Source organism: Falco cherrug, chromosome 6 (genome assembly GCF_023634085.1).
Source record: "Falco cherrug isolate bFalChe1 chromosome 6, bFalChe1.pri, whole genome shotgun sequence".
NCBI lineage: Eukaryota > Metazoa > Chordata > Aves > Falconiformes > Falconidae > Falco > Falco cherrug.
In genome coordinates, this window is record NC_073702.1 from 27,972,955 (window position 1) to 27,999,783 (window position 26,829).

Here is a 26,829-nt window from a genome sequence, read left to right on the forward strand (position 1 = left end):
CAAGATCAACATTTTGGGCCTACACCTTTTTTGCATTTCAAAGAGTATGTAATATTTAGTGACTTCTTAAAATTTGTTTCCTTGGTTTTGGTAGAAGGAGATCTCCTGTATGTTCATTTCTTTGTTTTTCATGGCTATAACACTTTGGTACCCTGTGGTGATTCTTCCATCATCTGGTAAAACAAAACAATTTATTCTTCTGAGTTTTTTCTGACTGATTTCCCAGTTCATATGTGTATTTTTCCTTTGGATACACACCTTTGTCTTCACTGTTGAATTTCTTCCCATTCTTATTAATCACGTCAATGGATTGAATCAACAGTATTTCTAAAGAATGAAACGTAGGTTATTTTTGTGACCATTTGTTCACTTGGCTAATTACAATAGTCTTTTAGGTTTTATATGTAAATAAAATTCCATGGAGTACTGACTGTCACAAATCACTTCAATTCCCCACTTTTTTGATTTTCTTTTTTGACTGGGAGAAGGAAGAAATAATGAATCCATGTTGCCTCAGTACAAAGGTAGAATACTTTGCTACTGGGATAATTTTGGTCTGTTTTTCATGGCTTTGGAGTGGATTATCTATCTGAACAGAAGCTGAACCAAGTCCTCAGCTAGTAAAGTCAGTGTTAAGTCAGTGTTAGTGAAGGTGGTATTTAGCCTGCTTCAGTTGTACTGGTTTTCTGAGTATTTCGGCATCATTCTACAGGTGCACTGTCTGCTGACACCATACAAATGTGATAGCAGTTTCCAGGTGAAGTTACAAAGCCTGTTCTATTGTGGTGAATGAATATGTGAAGAAATGTTGAGACTAATGTAATGATAAGGGTTAAAAGAATGTAGCTGGTAGAGGTAACTGTGTAGTAAGAGTGCACACCACACTCTTGCATCTACTGAGTTCTTGTTTAGGAATGGCCCTGGGGGATTCTTCAGCGGGAGTACCTGGGTACTCATTCCTGTTTTTCCCATTGTGTTTTCCTTTGTGTTGTGTTTTATCAAGAGGATGCCAGATAGCCAGAGTTGGAAAGTTGACGCAACTGAAAAGTAACTTTCCCCCCCGCCTCCCCTTGCATCATTTTAGACATGGATTGCTTCTCTCCTGTGGTTCACGACACATCCTTGCAAGCATCTGCACTGGCACAGCTGAAGAGGCAGGCAGGGGAAGAAGGGAGGACCCAAGGAAGCCTGACCTGGCAGTCCTGTACATTTTCACCACATCTGGGCCTTAGGTTTTGTTTATTCTGTTGCCCTCAGTACTGTCTGTGGTTGGTTTTTTTCCGTGTCATCGTTGTTACAAATTTTTTTGTGGACCAACTGGCTGAGATAACTAGATGCTTAAATTGTCATCATGGTATGTTAGGGATGTTAGCTATCGTTTCTGTTGGACCCTGGCTATGCGGTGCCTCACGTGTTTGCTCTTCTACTGCCTAATCCCAGTGAAAGCAGGAGTTGGTTGAGAGAAGCTGCAAACCAAAATGATGACTTTCGTTGAGGAAAAGGACCTGAAGTTTTTTTCTTACTGAGAGTCTGTGCTTTCTGACTGAGGCAGCCATGGGCCAAAAGATTTTATGAATCCATAGGTCTGTCTGGATCCCTAACCACAGTAGTACAAGTTGTTCGTAATTAATCCAATGTGTTTATCCTTGCAACACTTCTGGTTTTTAACAAGTACTGACTTCTACTGCCCGTCCAAACTAAGGTGCAAAGATGAAATAACTTACCAACTGCACGCACAAATCTGAGACTTACCTGGGAAATGAATCTGTAACTTCTGAGTCTCTGGCTGTCAGCCTCCTCTTTGGGGTGGGTTGGGTTGGATGAGTGAGCGAGCAGGCAGCTGAATGGTGCTTGGTTGCCAGCTGGGGTTAAATCACCATAGACTGTTACTTGTAAGGCTTGTAGTTGGAGACATTCCTTTAGCTTTGTCTCCAAGAGGGTAATTGCCCTTTGATGCAGTCTTTGATGAAATTACCATTCCTCTGTACTCAGCTGATTGGATGGTGCTTTTATGAGGTTATTTTTAGAAATCACGGAGTACACAGTGAGGGAATGTACTTTGTGTACTCCCATCCAGGCAGGTGGCTAATCTAACCTTTGAGATCTCACTGTATACAGGTTTGTTATAGTGAATACAATTCAAATTGCTGAAGAGGGTGAGAGAGCTGATGTGACCTTTATGGGCTTTCTTAGAGTTTTTTTCCCTTTCCTCTGTACTTGGAATTCCAGGTGAAAAGGCCTGTGCACTTCTGCTAATGTTTCAGATGTGATCTCTAAAGATGCTTGAGGTAAAACTTCCAATTGATATAGGAGTACTGTGACAGTGTAACATTAATGTTAAGGCAACATCAGAATCTGTTGGTTTCCATGGAATGCTGCAGAGATTTTGCCCAGCGATTTGTGGTCTGAATGGATTCAGTTTAAGAATACTCCCAGAAATGTGAGAGAGAATATTTCTCTTTGCATTCAGTATGTTAAAATAATTGGATACGGTCCTAGGGACTGACTTTTCTGCATCATTTCTGTTACACAAATTATTAGCAATAAAACAATGGTAGATCAGATGTGTAGCTGCTGTGATGCACTGAAATCTTTTGAATGAAAACTGGAATGAATTTGGTGCTTTTTGTTTTTTTAGCATGTATCATGCTAAACAGCTCTTGTAATACAATTTGTAGTGTTCAGCGTTGTTCTTCAGTGGAGTCTAAAGACATACTTAAATTATCTTCCAGTTTCACAAAGTGTTGGGTTGGGTTTTTTGTTTTGTTTTTTAACCACATTTGTGGGACCATAATTCTGCTTTTCTGTTCCAGAACAATTGTACATTTTTGGATCTGCCCATATTTCACTTCAGTAAGCAAAATGGTTGCCTGCTTCCATTGCACTTCTTTCTTTGAAACAAATTGACTATAAGTGCTTGAATCTTCTGGACAGGATTTAATCTTGAATTTTATGTTGTGTTGCTGAAAGCTTTGCCTAGTGATAAAATGTGTGAAAGATATTTGAGAGATAGGCAATTTATTTTGTTCAGCATAGCAGTGAAAAAGTTCATATGGTTGGAAGTGCAATTAATTAACTAAATTATCTAGGAAAACTGAAATTAAATTCCATCTTTAATATTTTGCCTGGGGAAACAATACTGCTTGTTTCTTCAGCAGTGTCAGAACATACGATGGGTTGGAACTGTTTTAAGCTTCTTTAATAATTTAACACAGGAAGAAGATACTGTGTAGATAGTTTCATTTTAGATGGTGTTGAATATATGTGATGCTGGTCACCAGCAAAAGAGGGAAGATATTTTTTTTTGTGGACGAGGGGACGAAACCAGTTGTGTGGATGGGGGTAGGAGCTACTAGCAAGTAATTGATTAATTACAGAAATAAAGTTAACTAACGTAATAGTGTTATAATTACAGAAGGTTTCCAGAGTACAGGTTTACCAGAGGACAGTCCAGTATTTCACATTTAATTGTTCTCTTTTGGTTTAGGCTCTGGATGTTGACCGAACTGTTCTCTATAAGATGAAGAAATCTGTCAAAGCCATAAACATATCTGGTCTGGGTAAGTACATCATAACTCCTGGTAGTTTGAATCGGTGAAACTGGAGGATTTAAACAGTCAGTCATCTTAACTGAATCGGAAACAGTTATATAGGTAACTCTGAGAAGAGAAAACGTACATTTTAAATAACAGTCTTGAACTAGCTGCTTGATCATGAGCTCAGTAAGGATGAAATTTTGTGAGGTAGCTGCACCTATCTAGCTGGCCCACTGCTACCAAGTGGGGAAGCTGTGCTCTCCTCTTTCCACCAGGTCTGGGCTACCTGTTCCTCCTGCCACCCCCTCATGCTTGGCAGATCCTTAGATGAAATTTTTAGCTCATATAAAGCTGCATATGCAGTGAAATCAACTTAACTGGGATTAGATGAGCACCTGAAATGGTAAGGCATATGTATCATTGAGAACTGAGGGCATGGAAGGTGTGAAATTACTCTCTTTGGCAGCAGGAAGAAGCTGCATTGGCTCTACTGCTTAGTGAAACCTCACCCTTCCTGGGGGCTTCCAGTTATGTATGTTGAGAACTTCGTGACAAGGGAGAGCTGATGAGCTGCAATTTTTTATCGTCATCATGCACAAAGTCAGATATTTCTCTTACAGTGCTGATAAAAATACAAAGCACTGTTGCTGTGTGCATTTTTTTGTGTGTGCCAATTTCTTGGAGTTTTGTGTGTTCATCATCTTTGACAAAATAACAAAAGCTTTTGTTTTTGTGGATCCAGCAGCATTTTGTAAATAAGAAACAACATTTGTTTTTGTGAATCAGAAACAGTGTTTTGTTGACTTTTGTTCTGGCTATGCAGTTCATAGCAATTAGAGCTAACAAAACCTGTATTACATGCAAAATAGATAGGCCTGGCAACCTTGGAGAGCCACCAATATCTGACGGAACTTGTGGGTATGTTGGTGTTCAGGTAGAAGGTTATAACAAGAACTGCTGTTGTGGTATAATTCTTATCAGGCAATTGAAAAGAAGTTCCTTCTTGCCTAACGTAATGAAGCTGTTATCTTTTGATTGTGGAGAGTCCAGTTTAAGATTCATCTGCAGCTGTGTCATGTGTTTACATGTTTATTTGGCACCCTTCGGGTTTTTGGGCATTTTGTTTTGTTTTTTTTTTTGCATTTGAGGGTGGGTTGTTGGTTTTTTTATTAATTTTTGAGTGCTTGAGTATGCCTAATAATCAGTATACATGTTAAAGCATTATATCAAATACTACAGTTTTTGCATAAAATCAGTACCTTGTCTAGTTTTTAAATTCATGCTGCCCAGTCTTGACAAGAAAGTTTTCGAGGCATTTCTCTTCCACCAACAAAAATGTCACTAACCCAGCCACTTGCCAGCCCTTGGGGTTTCATTTGACAAAATAAAAACTGGGGCCCTGCACTCATAAGAACACAGTTACTGGATTTTTAATATAGGTTCCCTGAGCATTAAGTGTACATGTTTTGGCTTTCTTTTTTAATGTGTGAATTTAGGAAACCATTATAGAGGATTAGATAGTGACTCCAATTTGTACATAATTTAGTTTCTTACTTAAAAAAAGCCTCTAAAACCTCAAACCAACCTGGCTCATTTCATTTTTTTGATAGATCCCAAGCCTTTGGTTTGTGGAGAAACTTCTAATATTCATCAGGAAGAATCCGTAATGCAGGGAAAGTATTTTAGAAGGTTCCACAAAAAAATGCCATTTCATATTCTTCAGAAGCACTTTTGAAGTACCAGTTCAGCTAATAGTGTTGCTGCAATAAGTATCATCAGCATTCCGGGGAATGTCACTGAACTGCTGTTGAGCTGCTGCTTTGTTGGCTTTATTTAATCTTATACATAGATCCAGAAGAATTGGTCCCTAGGGTGCTGGGGAATAGAAGACCCTTGGGGATATTGTATGGAATAGAAAGCTCTTGCTTGTTTTGTAAGGTAAAAAAGTCAGCATGGTTCACCTGCATATTGCACATCTAACTACAACGAATGGTAGCAGCCTTTTCACCTTGTTTTCATGCAGTGGCAGCCTTCTCTTTTTGCTGTGTGAATTGTGCCCTGACCTCCACCCTCACCTGGTTTCAAATATGCTAAGCTGGATGCAGGAAGCAGTAAGAATGCAGAAAGCAATATGGAAATAATTCAGCTTGCTGGGTAGCTGTGTGAACTAGAGGAGTTGCGACCTGCCACATCCTGTTGTTTGCTGTCTGTGCCAGTTTGTTCAAAGCTTGTTCAGGTGTGTGTACATCACACAACAGTATTAGTTGAACATCCTTACTTCGTCCTGCAGCTCAAGTAGCAAGAAGTTTGGTAAGTGCTCAGCCCCTGCTGTTGATGCTGAGGAAAAATAAGTACGATTTAGTGCTAGAGTTTAGTTTTTAGTTGAATAGCTATATGCAAACAATCTTTCACAGGCTGCAAATTCAAGCGCTGATGTTAGAGACTTGTAGAATTAATGTCGTTTGTGTAACTTTAGTTCTACATGTAAATTACGACAGTCTTTAATTACACGTTATTATACCACTGCTCCACAGTGTTTTATTTTCATATATTGGAAATGAAATAAAATTTGTAGCTACTTGAGAAGCAGAGTTCTTAAATGGCTGTCCGAACAGGAATGTGAACAGACAGGCTTGTTTCTAAGTTGAAGCGTGCTAAGTTTAGTGAACAGGTTGTATAACTAATTCATAGAAATTTGGAGAAAGGACATTGCATCAGGAATCCTTTGGATATTAAATGCATTGACATACACAAAAGGGCTTGAAATGAAACTGGATCATTGCTTGGGTTTATCCTGGTCTCATGTAATGACCAAGAATGGGTCTTTGTTCTTATTAAGGCCTAATCTGTTTTCTAGGGTGTGGTTTCTTTTCCTGACTTCCTTTGAAGTGTTAGAAATTTGCCACAGCTAGAATAAGAAATGGGCAACAGTAACTTTCTCAGGTGCCAACTTGGTGTGCTTTGTCCAAAAGTTCCTTTGACAGGAACTTAATGCCTGTCTACACAAACAAGTAATCTGGTGTCCTAGGAGTGAATTAGTAGGCCAAAGTAGTTAAGACTGAGGCCCCTCAGATTTCCATTATATTTGAATCAGGAGAACTTGCTTTAGGCCCAGACTTCGTCTTATTCCACGGGCTGAATAATCCCCCAGCATGCATGGCTCAAAGCATTTTGAAGGGCCGAAGCATTAGGTGTGTGCTAGATGACTTACATTGATCAGCAGCCTGCACAATGATTCAGAACCTGCTGTCTCAGTTAAGCATTGGACCACTTCTGGGGCAGAGCTGCTGGTTTTGTTGTCTCGGAAAGGTGTCTAGCTGTTGTGAACCAAAACTGCTTTGAAAACTGAACTGGCCTGTGGTAAGTGCAGACTCCTAGGATTTGCCTCACATCCGAGTGCTGCTCTGAATTGGAGAGCTAACAGACAGAGGCTTTGCCCTCATCTGTAATGTAGTTTGTAGACCCATTTCCTAAGTCTTACTTGATCTGTTGCCTTCTATTGTAGAGATCCAGAACTCTGCCAACTCACTTGATGTCCTCTATTTCTTTGTTCAGCACACAGTTAAAATTAGAGAGCAATAACAAAAGATTCTATGAGATCATTATAATGAGTTGAGAATTGTTATGCAGTCTCCGGTCCAATGCGGAAGTATTGTGGGTCTTTGTAGAATGGGTATCTGTCAGATGATTGTCTTGTCTTGATGACATATTGTCCATTGTACAGCATGTGGATAGATAGACATAAACCAGAATTAGTGAGATACGTCATACTTCTGGCATATCAGCATTAAAAGATAAATAATGAATGTTTAGCATATCAAGTAAATATTTTTAGCAAGAAATCATCTGAACAGTTTTTTTTTTTTAAAAAAAACACTCAATTGTAATTTCAATAACCTTTTATCTACTGATATTTTCATGTTCTGTTCTTTTTGAAGCTCATGTGGAAAACGAAGAACAGTATACACAAGCACTGGAGAAATTCGGAGGCAACTGCGTTTGCAGGGATGACCCAGATTTGGGAACAGCATTTTTAAAGTTTTCTGTGTTTACAAAGGAATTAACTGCACTCTTCAAAAATTTGGTAAGAATTACTTAAGAAAAATATGTAGAAATTTTAAATCCATTACAAAGGCTCTATTTCTGAATTATAATAGCTCTTCATGTTGAAGACAATTTGTGTTTTAGCAACCAGTGTTCTTAAAAAATTCTCAGCTTAGGAAAACGTTTCATGCTCTAGCCTTTCCTCTTGCAAAACTCAAAGAACATGAAACAACCCAAATGACCACAAAAATCAAACCAACCCAACAAAAAACCCTCTTCTAACAATTCTCATGTCTAAAAGCTTCCCACAATAAAGTAGTTATAATGTGTATCATAAAACACACATATCGACTTGCTTTAAAATTCTGAAACCAGCAAAACCCAGCTTGGTTTACTCTGCATTCATGTTGCTTTTACTTTTTCACACTTTTCATTTGTGTTTATAAAGGGAGATTTTAGTGTCCCTGAAAGAGTCTTTTGCTTCTTAGGGAAGAGTCAGGAAAAACAAAATCAAACATAACGCTGTAATGACAGTATTGTCTGCTGGGGACCAATCCTGCAACTGAAGCCAGTAAGATTTAAAAACACTCTTCAGTGAGCCAAATGGGATGGAGCCAAATGGGCGAACAGGAGTTTTAATTATGAATGGGGAATTTTCAGCCTCATTCTGACATTAATCAGAGGGCACAAAAAGAGCAGATTCTGACTACATTCTACTAGCTGGAGCTTTCCTATGTCTAAGTCCCAAATTCACTGGAAACCACAGAACTCATAAACCAGAGGCTAGGAAGGGGAGATGACCCAGATTCCTACAAGCATTTAAAAATCTGTGCCTGCTGTAATCAATGGGATGGAGACGCATCAGATGCCTTTGTGAGTCTAGACCAAATGTCTGTAGTTTGCAGCCAGCTGGTCATAATCAGTTCTTTGGGGAATGTTTCCAGCTGATGGGATTTAGGACAGTCCCATTCACTCCCTGATGCTGTCCTCTTTTTACCCATTCGTGATATTGATGAGAGAGAATCTAGCCCCAAATGTACTTGATCAACCCTGAAATATATTTCCTAGTGGTCATATTGATTTGAATATATCTGGAGTTACAAATATTATCTGAGATTATATATAGAAGAGGTATCCCTGCTGAGTGTCAGTCAGTTATCCTGAGTCTCCCATACAGAGGCAGACTGCTCATATGGAAGGGGAAATGGAATTCTTCTAATTGATACCTTCTGTTGACTAAAAGCCCCTCTCTATCATGTATTAATTGCAATATGGTGACTTCATTAGGCAAATGGATCTGGGAAATGTGATCTTTAGGTGGTTTTAAAAAGCAATCTACTAAAAGCTGCACCCCCTCCTCAGAAAAAAACTTTTAATGTATTATTTTTCAAGAAGACTTTTAAAAGCTAAAAAATGTTGGCATTTAAAAAAAAAAATCTTAGCTATTTGTTCTCTTCAAAACAGTAATTACTATGTTTGCAAAATGTTTCTGACAGGAATAGCTTTTCAGCCAAAAACTGGAAAGCACAAGAAAAACAAAGTATCTATAGGAAACGAAATGTATGTTGTTATTACCTTTTCTTACCCACATAAACTTTTGTGTGTCTTCTCCAAGGAATATTTCTGAATCTTTTTGCTACGTACTGCTTTTTCACTAGCAATTATGTATTTTTGCTTCAGTTTGTATGTGTAAGAAGAGGATATGTCTTGAGATAGTAGCTAAGTCTTTAGGTTTTTTTCTCCATTTATTATTTGAGTTTTCTCTATTTTTGAAGCAAATAATAACTTTGGATGGACATGAATGTAATTTAATTTTGTTGTTGTTAACATTGCGATAGCATAGGCACCTTCTCTAATACTGTCTGGTGAAGGACAGGTCTCTGTAAGGTTCTGCTCTTTCCTATTATGCTTCATATTGTTGAGGTTTGAAGCTTTTTGTTTTCTCCTGACTGGCAAAACTGAAGATACAGAGGAACCTAATGGTCCCTGAATTTGGTGTCTTTCTAAGGAAATAGTTTCCTCCAGAAAGAAGTACATAAGAAAAAAAGATGTAAGCTTCATTATTGCTTGAAAATACCATATGTATAAATAATTTTAGAGTTATAAAATAACTCTATTATAGGAGTTATTTTATATAATTAAAAGAATTATAAAATAGAACTATAGTTTTATGTAGCTTTGCCTATTAGAAGTTAATATCACTAGAATAAACTGTTGGTAACTTGTCACTTTGAAAGTTTGTTCATAAGTTCACTGATGGGTGTCTAGTTTAAGAGGTTACAAGGGTATTGACTAGTGTAAAAAGTCCTATACAGTAGTTGGAAATAATTTGGGTTGCTGTCTTTTTATAGTCACGGGCATATGTGAAAGAAGCCCCATGTATTCTCACGGTGTGGTGAAGTATTCAGCTCTGAATTCTTTCAGCATGTTAGCAGTAAAACCATCCCTCTCCTCTGGGGTTTCCTTCTAGCACTGAACACATTTTGGTTGTAAATAGTTTCATCCAAAATGTAGCTAGGGCCAAACAACCTTCTGCTTTTAAACAAAAAAGTTCTGAAAGGTACTCTGTTTTTTAAATAGACCTATCCCTATAGTTTCATAGGGCGCTGAGTTTCCACAGATTTTAGCTGAAATGAGTGAGGGATGTGCAAGGAAGTGAGAGGACATGTTCAGACTGGAACAGATGCCAAAGCTATTAACGCTGGCAAAGCTGTAGGGCTACTGTCAAGTTTTGCTTTGTCATATATTTTGCTTTTGTTTCTAGAAGCTGATGTGTTCTGTCAGCTCTTGGCCTGGGTGATGTTTAGAGCTGTAGCTCTAAAGTTCTTCTGCAGAAAGATTTTCCTTGAATTTGTCTTTAGCAAGGTGAAGGAAAGCTGTTACAAAGTTGTTCTGCTTTAACAGGGTTTTAGGTTGTTGTTTTCTCTAGTGTTTTTAAAGTTTTCCCCAAAGACTTTGATGGTTTTGTGGACTTACCAAGGCATCAGTGTTTTAAAATACTTCATTAACAGCTGAAGTTTTTTGTTTTTTTTCTTGGAATCCAATTATTCAGTTGTAAGCTATTCAAGTTAAAGTTCAAGTCTTGGGTTTTTTGTATGTGTTTTACTATGCTTCTTTTATCTGTGCACTTTTAAGTACTGCATAAAACTCAAAAAACTTTGAAGAGCTTTGGTTCTTCACAATTGAAGTGATTTATAAACGTGTTTTTAAGAGGAGAAATGACTTGACATATACTGTATTTCACGACCTTGTAACTACTCACTTTAGACTTTCTAACACATTGTTTGCATGGTCTGGATCACTTTATGATATACTGTGCGTTGTTTTTTTTTTTCTCTTGCCATAGCTCCAATATCAAGCTACAAACTTTTCTTCAACTTCTTCTGGATTAGAAATGTTTTTAAGAAGACTGATCTATCAGTATGTCTGTTTTTGCTAGTGAACTATAAGAAAATACTAGAGGCATTTTCAAAGGTAACATGGTACCTTTGGTGGCATGTACAATATTGCTTTTTGATGGTAACCTTGGTGTTAATTCCTGATGGAATGGTAGCACCCACAGTTCCCAGGTAGGTTAGGTCTGCATGGCACTTGTTTATAATGTTAATTACTCTGTCTTAATAAATTTAGTGCCAAGTAATAAAGTGTGAATCTTAATATGAAAATGTTAGGACAAGGAAAGGCAATGTGTTTGCACTTTAAATGTTTTTTCCTTTAGATCCTATTCTTAGATTGCTACACCAAGAAGAAATAAAATCTGTAGTTGCCTGTCATCTTTGTCAGCAGTCCTTGAAAAGGATTTGTTCTGTGAAGATGAAGTAGCTACTTAACGATTTCTATTTTCTGTATTTGTTGTTCTTGTACATACTCTTGTCCGTTCTTTTTCATTTGTTTAAATTTAAAGCTAATGAGACATGCTGGAGGACTGGAATCCAGTATTTCCACTCTGTGGAAGGTAGCTGGGAGGAAGAGATTCCATGTGGGAAGTTTTACTGTTAGTAATCCTTGGATTTTTAGCCAGGAGAGATGGAAGAACAGTGTTAATATTTTTCTGACCATATGCTCTTGTTTTACTTCAGTTTTTTAAAAGTAAGAAGAAAGGAGATTTGATTACATGTAAAAGGGTAACAAATAACAAATCTGAAGGAAATACCTTTTCTGTATTACATAATGAACTGTATTATGTGATTTATGCTCAGAATTTTCTTTCCAGGGTAATATTTCACACAAAGTTTTTAAAAAATGTTTGGTGCCTGAACCTTCACAAGCATATTTTGTTTAGAAGGACTCATCTTAGTAAGTGCATAAAAAAAGCTACAGATAGATATATTTGAGGTTTGGAGTATTGTATGTGAAGCTTAATGATTTAAGTTGTGTTGTTTTGCTTTTCACTGTTACCCTTGAGGAAAGATTGGCTTAATGGTGAGAAGAAAAAAAGGAGAGTGCTGCTTGATTTACGTCTGTAAAGATACAAGATGCAATAATTCCTCCTTAGTGGCATGGGTTCAGCTCTACCTGGGATGTTATCTTTATTTCTTTCCCCGAAAGATAATGATCCAACTGGAAGAAACTCAGAGGACAGTAACAAAAAATGATCGGAGCTTGAATAGTTTGATTTATGAAGAAAGCTTGGAACAGTTGGAAGTGTGTGGTTTGCCTCACAAATAACTGATTGTGGAAGAGGAAAATAATAAATTGCACGTAAATGGGATCTCACTGTGGAAATATTAGATGAAGTGTCCCAGAGAAAGTGATAGAAGCTTATTGTTTAGATGTTATAAACTAGGTTAGAAAGCATGCAGTTGGGAAGTCTCCTCCACTGGCAAGGAAGATGGGCTGGAGTAACCTCAAGTCTCTTTCTTCCTTTGCTTTTTGAATTCTTTAATTTATGCTTTTAGAATTCTTGACTTTATGCTTTTAAGAATACCTTCTAAAAAGTATTTCCTGTCATTTTTGTGTTTGCACTTCCTATTAGAGAAGCTCCTAGCCTGTAGTTTGTATATTGGTGGTGGTACAGGGACTGTTTCCAAGTAGTACATGGTGGCCACACTTGGTACCTTGTGTGAAGGCATGTTTCTAGGCAGCTGAGCCAGCAGATCCATGTGTGGGCAGATAGCGATGTTCAGCTCCTGTTTCGCTAAAGTCACTTTTCCTATGGCATATATGGGTGGTGGGTGATGTCCACCTCAGCCACCAGCCTGGTGTGATGCAGTTTGTGCCATGGGGGACACCACTGCGCTGCACCTGGGGCAGGGTGTGAGGACAGCAGAAAGGCAGTGTTGTGTCCTTGTGTATGAGAGGGAAGCATGGTGCAAAGATGAAAGTTTGTGCTATAAGCCTTTGTTACATGGTTTTCTGAAGTCTTGGGGTTAGATGCTAAAGCTTAAAGGTCAGACAAACAGTGTCTCTTCTATACTGGATGTTCTCACTTCCACTTGCTCCCTGCTGCGTTGACTGGCCTTGTTCTACTAAAGCTCATATCACTGGGAAAACTTTTGGAAAGTATTAAATCCAATAGTACTTGCCATAAAAACATGAAAATAACTTAAATAGTGATTTGTTGGCAGGCAGTACTGCCACCATCTGTGCACACCCAAGTTCATGGGTGGTTGAGAAGCCCATAGCCAAGTACATCGACTGCATGTAGAATGTAGCAATGGCAATAGGAGTCATATCATACACCGTTCAACTACCTGAATTTTAGTTTAAATTGAAAATGTTTAAAGATCTGCTCTGTTTATCTGCGTGTTAAGGTAAGTATTTTAATTTCTGAAGTAGTGAAAAGGCTTTCATTTTTTTGGCTTGGATTTAGAAAGCAAAACCAATTCAGGTACTACAGGCAACAGTATCCAAAGCTCTTCTGGAAAAGACTCATTAAAAATAATCAGGAGGGCTGGCGAAAGAAGAACGTCAGTGTTTAGCCACAGGCTCTTAAACTACTTGAAAATCTTCTTTCCCCTTTGCAAATGTTGGCTTCCCTGTTGCCTCTACCATCACTTCTGGCAGCTACGTGTTTTGTTTATTTTTACGTTCTCCCTACTGACATTTCTTTTTCTCCTCCTCTGAGCCTTCTCCAACTTAGGAAGTTTTAATTTATTACCCTGTCTGTGTCGTCTTATCTTGTTGGAAGCTGTCAGAGGAAAACTGCGGGTCTGCCAAAGCAGCAGTGTTGGAAGTGGAAACCAGGTCAACTAGGTTTTCAATATTTTTTTTTCTTTTTCCCCCCCAAACACATGGAACTTGGTAGTGTTCCTCTGAGGCAGGGTGACTAATTTCTGTGAAGCTTTCCTGCACCTTTGAGTATGTTTCTTTTTAAAGAATATTTTAAAACATAAAAAAGTCAGAGTAGAGGCAGTTGCATACATTTTGGCTCCCTGTATACACACAGAGTAGGAGCTGCAGCGTATTAATGCCTCTCTGAGTTCCAAAAATGGGTCTGTATTTTTAGATAGTTCAGCTTAAGCTTCTCGAGAGAGGGGAAAAACATGAAAGATCTTTCTTCTTTGTATCGCTTGCTGATTTATAAATATGAGCAAGTATGATTCATCTAGCTAGGTTAATAATGACAAGTTAATGCATTATGTATGTTTACATTTGTTGCAAATAAAATAGGAGCATAGGGAATACAGTAGACTAGTAATAATATACAGGTGATAGCACACAAAAGGAATTAATTCGAATAGGCAGGCATTCTCCAAACTGTAAAAAAAAATGAAAAAGTGTTTGTTTTTTTCCTCCTATTCTTTTTTTTTAAGTTGCTTTGGACTTCATGCCCCATGACTTGAAGTTCTAGGAAGTATCCAGAACTGTTTGGGAGGCTGATTGATGTTTATATGAATGTGTCTGGGATAATACTTCAGGGTCTGACATTATTTTTCTTTTTTGACTTAAGGAAGAAATAGTTGTCTTGAATCTGCTGTTGAGAAATGCTTTATTCTTGCTTTGTACCTATTTGTCTGGATTTTAAGGTAATTAAATGGAGGCTATGGAAAGTGTTGATCTTTAGGTCAGACATTTGACTGCATCATACTTATAAAACAGAATAGCAAAGTAGAAAACTTTGTATAGAATGATATCTTAGATGAGACCTCTTCTGCTTGTCCACCTGGATAGCCATACTGGGTATGTGTCTACATGTTCCATCTGTCTTTTTCTAGAATAATTTTTTATTTCTTTACCTAAGTTTTGTGTGATGTAAACCTTTTTGCTTATCTCCTATATCTACAACATACAATTTTATTAACTTCGAGCATGGTTATGTTGATATGCAGATGTTATAGTACTGCTGAGAACCTACGAGGTGGATGGCCTCCAGCACTGCCAGCTAAGCATGTGTAGATGTTGTTCCTTCAATTTTTATGGGAATTATTTGGGGAAAAAAACCCAGAGAGAGAGCTGAAATTTAACTTGTTGAGTCCTGCAGCTTTTTGGGAAGGAGGAGAAGTAGGGTGGGGGAGGAGAAATGTGATTTGTGATAAGAGTTTTAAAGACCAGGTTTTCTATATTTCTCCAGCCTTCCCATGCAGAGGCGATCTCTTTAACCTCTGAAATTGATGTACGTTCACTTTCTTTTTGGTTGCTGGCTGAAAATTCAAACAAGTTCAGTAAGGTAGCATCTTTGAAGAGGAAGGGTGGGGGTTTGGGGTCTTTGTTTCTTTTAATAGCAGTACTGCTGGGGATGGGACCCCTGACTCTTCTCTAGTGAGACCACCAAGTAACTATAGGGTGATAATGTTTTGTATTTTTCCATTCTGGGGAGGCAGAAGCATGACCATTAGAAAAAAATATTCTTGAAGTTCCTGTTGTTGTCCTTTCTTCTCTGGATGGATTATACTAAAAGGACCTTTGATGTTCCTCATATTGTTCCTGAAGAAACAGAAGCTTTTGTTGCTATATGATGCAAAATTAAAATCCATCTTCATATATGCATTTCAGTGTTTCTTGAAAAAAATCACGTTTTAAAAGAACAGCTAATAATAATATCCAAAAAAGAAACCCATCCCAAAGCAACCTTCACCAAACTGCTGCAAAAGTTATTCTGTTTTTTTCCATTGTGTGGTTCTAAAATACTCTGGTTTTTACTCTTGCATGCAGTCCATTTGAAATGTTACAGTTTAAACTCTGTGTCTAGACATCATGGCCCATACCTTGAACATTTTCTCTGAATCATAAAGGATTGGACATGAAGTCTTCTTTTTTCCTGGTGTATGCTACTTACTCCTCCTGTCGGTCTTCATTCTTTTTCCTTATCAAAATATTGTCATACCAATACTGATCTAAAACCAAGAGTATTTTACTGCTGTCTTAATTTGAAATTTGTCTTGAATTACTTACTGAAGATGTCATAAAATCTTTGCTTCAAAGTTTGAGAATAAAGATAAATAAAGCAGATATATTACATTTTAAAAATAAATGGAAAGTACTTGAATAGTGGCTTTTTCACAGGCCAGCATTCTTTGTCTTTGTAACTTCTGTTAGAGTAAGGTGCCTTGTATTGTGAAAATTGCAGGTACATTTTATGGAATAGGTCTGAAGAGACTGGAAAATAAAAAAGTTCAATATAAAATATACTGATGAACTTAAAATGTATAACTGCTGAAAAATTGTATGATTGTTTTCATGTAATTTAAACAGTGAAATCAGGCAATGTAAATACTAGTGGTCTTACTTTGCAGTCACTGTTGGATGAGATGTTTATCATCAGCAGTAATTCTGCAGGTTTCCTGCTGGCTTGCGTGATAGTGTTTCCAGAGTAAGTCTAATTAACTCATGTTCCCTCCATCTTTGATTACTGGCTGTACTGGTAAATATCTCCATAAAGCAGGGTTAGGAAAATAATGTCTTAAGATTTCACTGTGGAACTTTCTGAAATGCATGAATTAAAGCAGTGTCTGTTCTGCATTAAAATATATTAAGAAGTTTTAATGTAATTTTTTTGTTACAGATTCAGAATATGAACAACATAATCAGTTTTCCATTGGACAGTTTGCTGAAGGGAGATCTGAAAGGAGTGAAAGGGGTATGTTCTTATTTATAAATAAATATACATATATTGTTGGTACAATATATACATTTAGCTAGTCTATTAATCTTATTTGATGGAAGGAATGGGTTACTAAAGTAACATAGTAGCTTACCAACCAGGAGATGTTGGGGATTTTTTTGTGAATTGAGTCATTCCTGTTTGTGGTTTCACATACAGCATGCTCTTGACTGTGTATACAAAACAACATTTTACAAGCTTTAGAAGCAGCCCTGAGATATAGATAAGTGGAGAAAGAAGGGTAAGTATTTGGATATTTACTTAGTTGAGAAGGGCATAGTACTTTATTTAAAAGGATTGTTATTAATATATTTATTTAGCATTCTAAACCTACCTGGAACAATACAGATTATTAAGACAGACATACTAGGCTGCATGAGCATAGGATTTTTCTTAACAAAGCTGAAATCTATTTGTGCCCTGAGGATGTTTCCTATTTGAAATAATAATAACTTAGAACTCAAGTAATGATACGTTTATAATAAATTTCAAAGCCTATAGCCAACAAACTTATTTGGCTTGTACTTTATTTACTGTTGAACAAACAGGAAGTGACTGGCAGCTATTGTTCTAGGACATTGAAAGAAGAAAAATACGCATAGACTAAAAATGGTCTGTGTAAATTATTGGAGGATAAATAGATTATTTAGTAAAAGATGCCTATCATCTTTGTGTTGCTTACCACATTTCGCTCCTCTTGTTCTTCTCTTTTTCTGTGTCAGAATATATACATTTGTTACAATACACTTGCCCCATGTTCCTGACTTGAGAAAGTAATCAAGTGTTGCTTGAATTAATTTCATAATTGTCAAAATAACTAGCTGACATGTAAGAATTAGTTCCTGATCTGTAGTTGCAAAGTTTCTCCAATGTCTGATAGTTAACGTATTGGTTTTGTAGTTGGCTGATCTCTGGAACTTCAGTGTTGAAGCAGAACTTCAATTGCTGCAGTTTTAGACATGAGTGAAATAATTTTACAACTTGTTAAGATCATTTTATCCAAATTGGCTGCTTCAGAGGGAAAAAAATGTGGAACATAAGTAATTCAGAATTCTCACAGAATTGAGTTACATCGAGCTGTATGGCCTACACTGTTCCCATTAAGTCAGTGGGAAATTGATTTCTTTAACTTTAGTGGGATGAATCAATTCCTTAGCCAAGGCTGAGGTTGTGTGACAGCCTCAGGACAGTCACTTCTTTCCAGTAAAGCCACAGATGGAGTGATGAGAAAATAGCTGATTTGATTAATTGCATAGTGCTCTTTGGATGACATGTGGTTATACCTTTTAAGGGGTAAAATGGAGCTGTAAAAAGCATAGTAAAGAGCATCCTAGAGATGTTTTTAAAAAAAGTGAGTGTATTAATTTTGTGTACAAGATTGTTTTTCCTAGGTGCAAGATTGCTTTTACACAATCCTCAGGTGAGCTGTTCAAGAAAGAGCAAAGTCCCTTATTCTAGCAGGCACTGCAAATGGCCATGTTGTGTCTTCATTGTTAGATCTACAGTATTTTTCACGCAAATAACTTAACTGTATGGTTTTTTTTCTTGACAGGACCTGAAAAAACCCTTTGATAAAGCTTGGAAGGACTATGAAACAAAAGTGTATGTATCTTTTAAACTTTTATTTAGAAGGGAAGTCTAACTGAAATCTGTAAAGGTCATTGGTTAATATTCAGGTTCCAGCCAGAAGTTTTATCTGGGAAGTGAAGTGTTTGTTCTTACTTTTTTTTTCTTAAAACCTGGAGCTGTGTGAAGGTGCAAGTGCATGGACACAGTAATTTCAAATTTTGTAATATACAGCTTGTTTCATGAGTAAATTATCTTTTGTATGTTTTTGTGCCATGACAGTTAGTGTCTGTGGTAGACCTCTTTGCTTAATGAAGTTCCAAGTAACAAGCATAACCTCCCAGTGCTTGTTCTTCCACTGCATATTCTTCCACTTCAATTGAGAAAGTTTTGCTTTAGTTGGGCAAGAAATTTGTTAAAGTTTTTTACAGTATCAATATTACTACCCAGTAATCTACTACTTTTCCTTTTCCTTTTCTTTTCCCTTCCTTTTCTGCCATACTCTACTTTTGGAGGGCACTACTATATAAAACTAAAAGTTACCCACCCTGTGTTTTCATCCTTAACTACCAAAAAGTGCAGTACCATAATGGTACTTGATGACCTAAGCATTTGTGGTGTGGTGTTTTTTTCTTCTCATCAGTGATTACTTCACTATAATTAGCAAGTTTCTTTAGCTGAAGAGCACAAAAGAAATCGTATGGTTTATGCCTGAGTGTGTTGAAATGTCTTAACAAAAAATAACAAGAGTGTGCAAATCAAGATTTAGTTCCGGATTTGTTTAGCCTAAACCCCTTGTAATCACTCTAATGTCTCTGGCTCTAGCACATCTTAGGAGACTGTGCCCAATGTTGAGGTCTCTAGGAAGGCTTTATTTGATGCTGAGCTTTTGGCACTTACCAGTGAGGTGGTAAGGCTGTTGAGGGGCTGTTAGCTGCTATCATTCCGAAACTGCACGTGACTCCAGATTGATCCAGTACCAGAACCTTGGTAAATCACATTTAATTAGTGTAGATTGTTTAAAGATACAGATGTTTTCTGCATTTAATGCCAAGGCTGGATGCTCTCAGCAGGCGTATTGTGTACTAGAAGTGGATGAACATCAATCTGAGTCTTGTCAACTGTGTCTCATGTTGTGTATCTAGCCCAGCTTACCATAAGCCACTGTGTGAAGGTACCAGATGCACAGTATAAACAACTATAAAATCATATTTAATAACTGAATTTTATATCCAGCTAAGTGAATCAAATGAGTCAACAAACCTCAGCACCTAAGATCAAACAAAATTAATTTTGGTACCTTGTAAATCTTCAAGTGGTTTAGTGCCCTACATCAGGAACAGTTGTTTCCTGGGTTGGCCAAGTCTGTTGTATTGTCTCAGCTGATAGTCCCTGAAATAGAATTTCATGGTGGATTTTATTCCTTATTCCAGTATAACCTGTGTTCTGGCTGTCGGTTGAGTTTCACGTCACACATCCAGCTTCTTTGATCTTGTGAGATAGTGCTGCAGATGTCAGACCTTTTCTGATGATACAGGTGCAGAAGAATCACATGATGACACTGTTTAGTGTAAATAGGTTGCAGATCCCCAGCCACCTAGACTAGCTAAGAATCTAGCAACATCTTTTAGTATTTTTTTAATTGTGAAAAGTTATAATGATTCTCTGGTGCCCACTGAGTTGGCCCATCTGAAGCCGTGGGCAAACAGTCTTCAGAAATCATTTTTGTAAGTGGTTTACTCACAAAAGCAGGAAGTTTAGCGAGTTGTCTAAGTTTCATTATTCCTTTTGTGAATAACAATGAGAATAGTCTCATTACTACTCTTGTAGGCTCCGTGTGTGAGGAGGACCTGAGTGGCTTTTGACTGTAGCTGGATTTTCACAATGAGACATTCTGAAATATTGAGATGAACCTCCAGTCTGACAGTTTGAATCCTTGGACAATTGTGATGGCTCCAGTGTTTCATATTAATGCTAATGAACAATCTCATTTGGTGCCGTGCCAGTTATTGGCTATTGAAGTAATTAAGATTTCCAGTCATTGCTCGTGGCAGTAGTTGATCTCTGAGAATGGGCCATAAAGAACAGTCTTGTAAGTTAGTCTGTTATTGTGTCCCAGTACTTGGTTGCTGGATCTGAAAGCTTGTTTACTTATGTATAACTTATTGATAGTGGCATCCTACAAAGTTTATGTGCAGAATTTAAAATACCTATGCATGCTGCTGGGTTGTATACCAAGAACACTATTACTACTGGACCAAGTTCTCTAATGCTTTTAAATTTCTGATATAATTTTCACCAGGATAAGTGTATTGCAGTAATACAAAGATTTGTACTTTGATCCTCAGTTTAGTCAGAGCAGGTGGTCTGTTTCAGAGCCAGGTACTCCAGAAATATTTTCATTTCTTTTTTTAACTTAGGTAAGTATTTGAGAAGTAGAAACGCCCATGGAAAATGTATATTTAGGGATTCTCATTTGAGTTTAAGGACAGTAGGCACCTGGAAATGCTCTAGCGTATGTTACTTCATTCAGGACCTGAAAATGTGATGTTGACATGGTGTTTATTTGCTGTCTGTGGGATTGGATCCAATGCTGCTTGTATGATACAATGACATTATTTTTATTTGTTCCTTTTAACCAACAGTCCTTTGGAAAGCCTGCTTTATGACTTTGCTTTCAAATAAGACACTTGGGTTTTGATCCAAAACAGGTTCCTTTTCCCACTGTAAGGAGATACTCTTCCCAAGTCACCTCTGTAGTTCCTGCAAGATTTTTTAACAAATGAAGCACACCTCCTTGACAATGCTTATTTCTAAGCCATTTATGTGTTAGGTTATTCAACATGCAAACACTGAAGGTAGCACATGTTCATCAGGAAATTCTTCCAGAACCATTACCATCTTCTGTGATATTTCCAGGTGGTGGGCTGGTACAATTGCTGTGTGCTCTAGGTTTTTTAAGTGGTTAGATGAAAGCTCCACATCAATATTCTAGAGCTTAAAGCTCTTAGTCTAGCCTGTTGGAATCCTTCACTTTGATCAAGACCAAAGGATCATCTGCTTGAGGCTTGGGATAAGGAGCCTGGGAATTCTATGTACAGGAAAATCCTTTAAATCAAGGGGCTGATTTTTGTTAGTTTGGTTTTTTTTTATTATTTGTGTGTTTTGTTGGTTGTTTTTTTGTGTGGTGGTTTCACAACATGAGAAATTACTTATTGCGGCTTAAATTTGGCAGTGAGAGAATATTGTTTTTCAGTGCAAGCTGTCTTACTTCTACCATTTTTCTCTAGTTCTGTTCAGACTGCAACTTCCCCAAGTGCCCTGCCCCTGCGGAAGGACTGCAGAATTTGTCAGACCCTCTTGTGCATAAGATCAGTTTCCAGATAAGTTAAGATGTTGCCAGCTGTCATTATTGAGTATTGGTCTTTACAAATCAGAGACAGGAAGTCTAATTACGTGGGTTTGAAGCTAGGGTGAGAGTATTAATTTGAGCCTGAGTCTGGTCAGGTCACCTCTATTATCCACTAAATTATGGACATAGGAAAACAGGGAGGTTTTTCTGGGTCGCTGTTATATATGCCACTGAGATTTCTTGAGATAATAACTGTTTTGATTCTGTGGCTGTCCTAAGCGGATCTAACTTCTTATAGCTGTGCATTTTGGTTATCTGTAGCAATGGGTGGATGCAGAGTCATTGCAAGAATTCTTAATTGCAAATTGAATTTCTGTGTTGTAATATCTTAACAGTCTCTGCCTTAACAAAAAGGGCAGAGGGACTGGGAGAGCTAACCTCAGTCTCACCTGCAGCTGGTGTTGTCAGAGTGGGATGGTGGATGTAGGTGTTGATAAGCCATAGGTTTGCTCAGCCTTGTTCCATCTGTTACCTTAGACGGTTCCTTGTTTGGACTGTGCCTAAAGCCATTCCTAGGTTTATGCTTAGTTAGCTTTCTTTTCCAGTGATACTTCTTCCAATATGTGTCTCTTTCATTTTCCTTTCTTTTTTGTTTTCCCTTTGGGTTAACAAACCATTCAAAGCTGCTAGGCTGCTCTTTGTCTGCATATCCTTCTGTGTCATATGTTCAAAATCACACCATTCTTCTGCATTTCCTAGTCACAAGTACAGACCTGTGAAGCTAAGGGCCATATACCAAAGTGGTATTTTTGTAGTCTGTGGAGAAGTGAGTGTCTTCATCCTGATTTCTGTCTCGATAGGTTGTCTTTATATGGAAGAATTAAAGCTTATTTGCCTCGATATCTCATCTTTATTACTTGCACCTTTGTGATGACATATCAGGTGCTAATATACCCAAGTGTGACCTATTTGAAAGTAAATTCATCTAATTAAAAAATGGGGTTTGTTTTGCTTTTTCCCCATAGCAATTTCTGAGCTGCCTCTTCAAGCTCTGTATGTAATTAAGCGTGTTTAAAAATTACTATGTATTCAGTCTTGTTTGAGAGAGTGATGTTAAGATCCATTTTTAACGCTCTTGGATCATCATCCATCAATGCTGATTATTATGCAAATTCTTCGCCCTGTAGCTACCTAACTTCTCAGAGTATTTTCCTGAAGATCACCTTAGCTGAAGTAACTGAGGGAGGCTGGATCCATTTTTCTTCGTACCTTGGGACTGTTCTCAAACAAGGGAATAAGGGGAGCAAGTAACTTGTAGCTTTATGCCAGCCTACCTCAATCAAAAATTGGGAACATCCTGAGGTGACATTCATGAATAATTCATCTTTTCTCACCATCAGTCATTAACATGCTTCAGTTGAAGCCATAAAGATTTTAAAGTGTTTTTAAAGCTTTGAAGTAGTTAGAAGCAGTGCATTTCTCTTAGGACCTCAGTTACAGTGTTTGTTTCCCATGTAAGAGCTGGGCGATGCTGCCTGCCACCTCAGCACCACCGTGGGACTAGTCTCTCTGTGTCCTTCGGGTAGAACTGGTGCAGACTGGGCTCTTCTTGTTACAAGGCAGTTGTTTTCCCCCATGTACTTAAACACCAATGGCAGTCGCACTGGGGGAGCATATGGGGAAGGAGTACACATGTTGTAAAAACTGCTCATTCTCCCAGCAGGCAGACTGTATTCAACAAGGCAGTGGGCCAGATTTCACCCACATTCTTTAGTTTAATTGGCCCTGTTGTGGTAGATTTTGAGGTAAAGATGTTGTATCAATGTTGCACAGGAAATAGAAGGATAAACTTACTGAGGTGTATTAATTACTCATTTTTAGCTGAATATTCTCTGTAATCCAGACCTAAACCTGTCTTTCTGAAAATAAAAAAATGTTATTCTTTTTATATAAAGGTGTCTTAATTTTAGGCCTATAAATGTATTATTAACTTCAGAAGTCCTGCGCTAATGAGTGTTGTGCTAATGCTATGAAACATAAATGCTTAAGGAAAACTAACAAGATTTTCCTGGAAAGGCTGGTTTCCTCCTCTCCTTTGCCATTCTCCCTTGAAAAGCCAGGCATGAGGTCCGTTACGCACAACTGAGTGAAGAGGATAAGTTGTTTGAATGTGCTTATTGGATTATAAGATCAAGACAGTAGGCTGAGGTATGTTATGTTACTGTGTAGAAACGCAAGCACTTGTATCCAGGTATATCTCTAACATGAATGATTTGTTCCTATACCATTGGAAGTCAGTGGAGGAATGAATAAATTCTTATTACAGTCTCCTGTGAAGATGTCTGCATAGCATGCATGATTAAGTGATGATGTTTCCAGTTTGGTGAACTCATTTTTTAAACGATATCTGAAATTTTATCTGAAAATTCTGCAAGCTTTTCCTAAACTACTTTTTCAGAGCCCTGATGTGACTCAGTAGATCATTGATATTTATAGGTCATAGATATTTCTGCCATGTTTCCTTATAAAGCATGTACGTAAGACAAAGTGGAGGCCACATCTTGAAAGTAGTGGCATAGAATGAAAGTGCTAAACAAGGTAGCTTTAATATAGAATCACAGAATCATTTGGGATGGAAAGGACCTTTAAGAACAAGTCCAACTGTAAACCTAGGACTGCCAAGTCCACCACTAAACCATGTCCCTAAGCACCACATCTACGTGTCTTTTAAATACCTCCAGGGATAGAGACTCAACCGCCTCCATGGGTAGCCTGTTCCAATGCTTGACAACACTTTAAGTGAAGAAATTTTTCCTCATATCCAATCTAAACCTCCTCTGGCACAACTTGAGGCTGTTCTGTCTTGTCCTATTGCTTGTTACTTGGGAGAAGAGACCAGCACCCCCAGGCCCTTTCCCACCAGGCACTTTCCAGCTGCTCTTCCCCAAGCCTCTAGTGCTGCCTGGGGTTGTTGTGACCCATGTGCAGGACCCGGCACTTCTTGTTGAACTTCATACAGTTGGCCTTGGCCCATCGCTCCAGCCTGTCCAGACCCCCCTGCAGAGCCTTCCTGCCCTCAACCAGTTCAACACTCCACCCCAGATTGGTGTCATCTGCAAATGTACTGAGGGTGCACTTGGTCCTCTCATCCAGATTATTGGTGAAGATACTAAACAGGACTGGCCCCAACACTGAGCCCTGGGGAACACCACTTTGTGACCGGCTCCCAGCTGGATGTAACTCCATCCACCACCACTCTTCGGGCTCAGCCATCCAGCCAGCTTGTAACCCAGTGCAGAGCACACCTGTCCAAGCCGTGAGCAGCCAGTTTCTGCAGAAGAATGCTGAGGGAGACGGTGTCAGAGGCTTTACTGAAGTTTAGGTAAACCGCATCCGCGGTAAACTGCTTTGAGTCTGAGATTTCATATTAAGTATTTTTATTTTGAAAGACATTACCTGCAAATTAAATGGAAAAAGCTTTGAATGAATTTCCAGATATCATTAATAAAATATTGGAGAGGTCTGGACATGTTTTGCTCATTCTGCCATCTTCTCCCCCATCCTCTAGTGCAGGATGAGTGAAAGCAAAAATCTTTCCCACATTTCCAAAAGGAATTGGTGACTTCTCCATTCAGGACTTGGGTGATAAGTAAGAAAGTCATGCTTTACTGTCAGCCTCGACAGGCAGTAGGATACAATCAGATGAAAGGTTTTTCACTTAAAAGGTAGGATGCCAGAGCTGAAGTTGGAGAGTCAGGCTGGAAAGGAATTCTTAAGAAAAAAAAGGATGTTTAAAGTGAAAATGTGTAATACTATTTTGTCAAACAAAATAGCCCTTGGAAGCATTCCATTTTCAAGAGTGTTCCCCATTCAAGACTGTGCATTCCAGCTGCTATTCCCAGTCTCTGCACCTTCTCATGTACATACCCAGACTCAGCCTGGCTTACTGCTGTATGAGGAAGGAGAGGAAGAAAGACCTAAGAGTTGCTGCCCAGCCAGCCAATTCACTACTGCTGTGTGTGTACAGGGTGTTCTATTTGTTTACCCTTGTTCACTAGCTGAAAATAAATACCAGTCTTTGGCATGTTGAACAGTAAAATAAGGCCTTTTTAAAGATTGAAACAATAAAAATGCCTACTTTATTGTTTATTTATACCATGATTTGTATGAAAAAAATGATTTGTTTGAAATACAAATTAAAATCTGCGTTGAAAACCAGTTGCTTTTCAAAGTGGAGCTGTAAAAATAGTCATATAGCGGACACTTAATGTGTAAGACTTTATGTTGTAACTGTAACTGACAGACTTCTCTGTTGTAATTCTTAATCCGTTATTGCAGCTTTACTTCTCTGTTACACAGATCTGAGCTCACTGTATGTTAGTCATGTGCAGCTGCATTGCAAATGATCTGAAATGTGCTTAGCTTTTAATCTTAGTCAGCGAAGTCTATCTATGTGATATGTGCTATATGACCTTCCAGAACAGCAGCTTTACAAAATATTTGCTTGTCTTGCTGCTTCTAGAGGATTTTTCTAGAGTTTTCCCAATTTTTCTATGAATTTTGCTTAAATTATCTGTCTGAAAAACCTGAATACCCTGCAGTATTTGAAAATCTTACAGTGGTGCGTTGTAGAACTGTCTTTGCCAGAAGGATTTGGTTAATGTCACCATACAGTGACACTTGAAGCTGAGTTGACCCTTGCATTTGGGTAGGAATCACAGCCAACCTTTAGCACTCAGAAGATGTGCATGCAGCGCTACTGTATGTGCTTTCTTTGTTTCCTTAGAAACAAGTTCCCTGTAGTATCAGTCAGATAGGAGGTGGCATATTACTGTTGCAAAACAACAGGTTGGTTTCTGGATCACGAAGCTGGAAATGTAGTTAGAGACTAAAAGCCTTAATAACAAAGAAATGCAAATGTGAAATGCACCATCACTGATCTCTGGTACTTGTCACTGAGGGATGGTTTGAGGGTTTTTTTGTAAAGCATCTCTGAACTTTCTGAAGCTTTAGCAAACAGTTTCAAGGATGTTTTATTTCTCTGAATTACTTGTTAGATGTCAGTCTTGGTTTAAGTACTTTTTGTCTGTGGAGTAAGATTTATCCTTTAAAGAGTAGAAAGGACTCTTTCACTGAAATCTAGCTCTTTCCTTAAAAGGAATTATATTTCTTAAAACAATGTATGCTGTAATAGTGTGCATAATGTTTGACTATTAGGCAGTTGTCTTTTGGTTTAACTAGCATTTAGAGACACCTTATAACATGTTAACAAGCTCTTAAAATTTTGG

The 26,829-nt window shown here is 37.9% G+C and overlaps 1 protein-coding gene across 3 annotated transcripts in view; it reads left to right on the forward strand.

Moving 5' to 3' along the window:
* ASAP2 (ArfGAP with SH3 domain, ankyrin repeat and PH domain 2) overlaps positions 1–26,829 on the forward strand; it is a 96,378-nt gene that overhangs the window by 20,827 nt on the left and 48,722 nt on the right. For all 3 annotated transcript variants that reach the window (XM_055714174.1, XM_055714172.1, XM_055714173.1), the window contains exons 2-5: positions 3,488–3,560; positions 7,475–7,620; positions 16,525–16,599; positions 18,176–18,225. In XM_055714174.1, coding sequence (XP_055570149.1) covers positions 3,488–3,560; positions 7,475–7,620; positions 16,525–16,599; positions 18,176–18,225 — 344 coding nt within the window. The remainder of the gene's footprint in view (positions 1–3,487; positions 3,561–7,474; positions 7,621–16,524; positions 16,600–18,175; positions 18,226–26,829) is intronic.